This window comes from Colobus angolensis, unplaced genomic scaffold (genome assembly GCF_000951035.1).
Source record: "Colobus angolensis palliatus isolate OR3802 unplaced genomic scaffold, Cang.pa_1.0 Scaffold32, whole genome shotgun sequence".
NCBI lineage: Eukaryota > Metazoa > Chordata > Mammalia > Primates > Cercopithecidae > Colobus > Colobus angolensis.
Window position 1 is genome coordinate 2,099,179 of NW_012116488.1, and position 2,396 is coordinate 2,101,574.

Genomic DNA, 2,396 nt, shown 5'->3' on the forward strand with positions numbered 1-2,396 from the left:
TGGTGGCGGGCGTCTGTAGTCCCAGCTACTCTGGAGGCTAAGGCAGGAGAATGGCGTGAACCCGGGAGACGGAGCTTGCAGTGAGCGGAGACCGCGCCACTGCACTCCAGCCTGGGTGAGAGCAAGACTGTCACAAAAAAAAAAAAAAAAAAAGTTGATAAAAGCTTGCAACTTCTACCTCTGATATTAACATGAATGTTGTTAAATTCAGGTAAGAAAACACTCCTACCTAATCTGGATGTGCTATTCAAATTTTCAGGAAAAGAGTAAACACCTACCTGTTATAATACATGTGCTTCTGAAAATTTTTGCTTAAAAATTCCTTGTAAAAGTCTGCCATTTCTTCTGCATTCAATGTTGCCTTCTGACCTGGAAGTTAATTTCAGTTTAAACATTAAGACTTAAGGAGAAAGGATAAACAAAAAAATCTATTAGAGCTAATAAGTGAGTTCAGCAAGCTTGCAGGATATATACAAGACTAATATACAAACATCAATTGTATTTCCATACATCAGCAATGAACAGTCTGAAAATGAAATTAAGAAAACAATTTTACTTATGATAGCATCGAAAATAATAAAGGACTTAGGAATAAATTTGAGGAGACGTGTAAGATGTGTATAATGAAAAATACAAAATAGGCTAGGTGCAGTGGCTCATGCCTACAATCCCAGCACTTTGGGAGGCTGAGGTGGGAGGATCACTTGAGGTCAGGAGTTTGTGACCAGTGTGGCCAAAGTGGTGAAACCCTGTCTCTACTAAAAATACAAAAATTAGCCAGATGTGACTCACGCGTGTAATCCTAGCACTCTGGGAGGCTGAGGCGGGTGGATCACCTGAGGTCAGGAGTTTGAGACCAGCCAGGCCAACATGGTGAAACCCCGTCTCTACTAAAAATATGGGGGTAGAGGGGGTTGGTGGCAGAGGTTGCAATGAGCCGAGATCATGCCACTTCACTCCAACCTGGGCAAAAGAGTAAAACTCCAGCTCAAAAATAAAAAAAGAAAAGAAGAAAAAAAAAAGTCCAGGTGCAGTAGCTCAGGCCTGTAATCCCAGCACTTTGGGAGGCCAGGCTGGGTCAGGCCGATCATGAGATCAAGAGATGGAGACCATCCTGGCCAACATGGTAAAACCTCGTCTCTACTAAAAATACAAAAATTAGCTGGGCGTGGTGGTGTAGACCTGTGGTCCCAGCTACTCAAGAGGCTGAGCTGGGATGACTGTTTGAGCCTGGGGCCGGGGGTTGAAGGTTGCAGTGGGCCAAAATCCCGCCACTGCCCTCCAGCCTGGGCGACAGAGCAAGACCCTGACTCAAAAACGAAACAAAAGAAAAAACAAAATATAGTAGAAATAAATGAAAGAAGATCTAAATAAATGGGAAGGCATACCATGTTCATGAGTTGGAAGACTTAATACTTTTAAGATGGCAATACTCCCCAAATTGACCTGCAGATTCAGAACAATCTGTATCAAAATCCCAGCTGGATTTTTTTTTTTTTTTTGCAGAAACTCACAAACTTAATCTCAAATTCATATGGAAATGTAAAGAACCCCAACAGCTAGAACGATCTTGACCAAAGATGAACAAAGTTGGAAGACTCACAGTTCTCAATTTCAAAACTTACTACAAAACAACAGTCATCAAGGCAGTATGGTACTGGCATAAGGACAGGCACACAGATCAATGCAACAGAACTCTGAATCTAGAAATAAACCCAAACATTTATGGGCAAGTGATTTTCACTGAGGGTGCCAGGACAATTCAACGAGGGAAGGAACAGTGTTTTTAATAAATAGTGCTGGGACAACTGATGACCACATGCAAAAGAATAAGTTGAACCTCTACCGCACACCATAAACAAAAATTAACTCAAGGTAGATAAAAAAAATCTAAACATAGGAGCTAAAACTATCGAAGAAAAACTCTTAAAACAGATGCAACTCTTCATCACCTCAAATTAAGTAATATTTGTTAGACATGACACCTAAAACACAAGCAAAGAAAGATAGATAAACTGGATTTCATCAAAATTAAAAACTTTTGTCTTCAAAGGACACTATCAAGAAAATGAAAAGGATTAGCCAGGCGTGGTGGTGCATGCCTATAATCTCAGCTACTTGGGAGGCTGAGGCAGGAGGATCACTTGGGACCAGGAGTTCGGGACCAGGATTTCAAGACCAGCCTGGGGAACAAAATAAGACCTCATCTCTCCAAAAAATAAAAAAATTAGTCAGGTATGGTGGCACATGCCTGTAGTCCTAGCTACTCAGGAGGCCGAGGAAGGAGGCTCACCTGAGCCCAGGAGTTCAAGGTTACAGTGAGGCATAATCATACCACGGCCCCTCCAGCCTGGGCAAGAGCCAGATCCTGTCTCATAAAGAAAAAAAAAAAAAAA

At 41.7% G+C, this 2,396-nt stretch overlaps 1 protein-coding gene across 2 annotated transcripts in view; it reads right to left on the reverse strand.

The window, feature by feature from the left end:
• The window catches only part of LOC105518428 (kinesin light chain 1), a 156,735-nt gene that overhangs the window by 121,822 nt on the left and 32,517 nt on the right, over positions 1-2,396 (reverse strand). For both annotated transcript variants that reach the window (XM_011951419.1, XM_011951420.1), the window contains exon 4: positions 279-369. In XM_011951419.1, the coding sequence (XP_011806809.1) occupies positions 279-369 (91 nt within the window). The remainder of the gene's footprint in view (positions 1-278; positions 370-2,396) is intronic.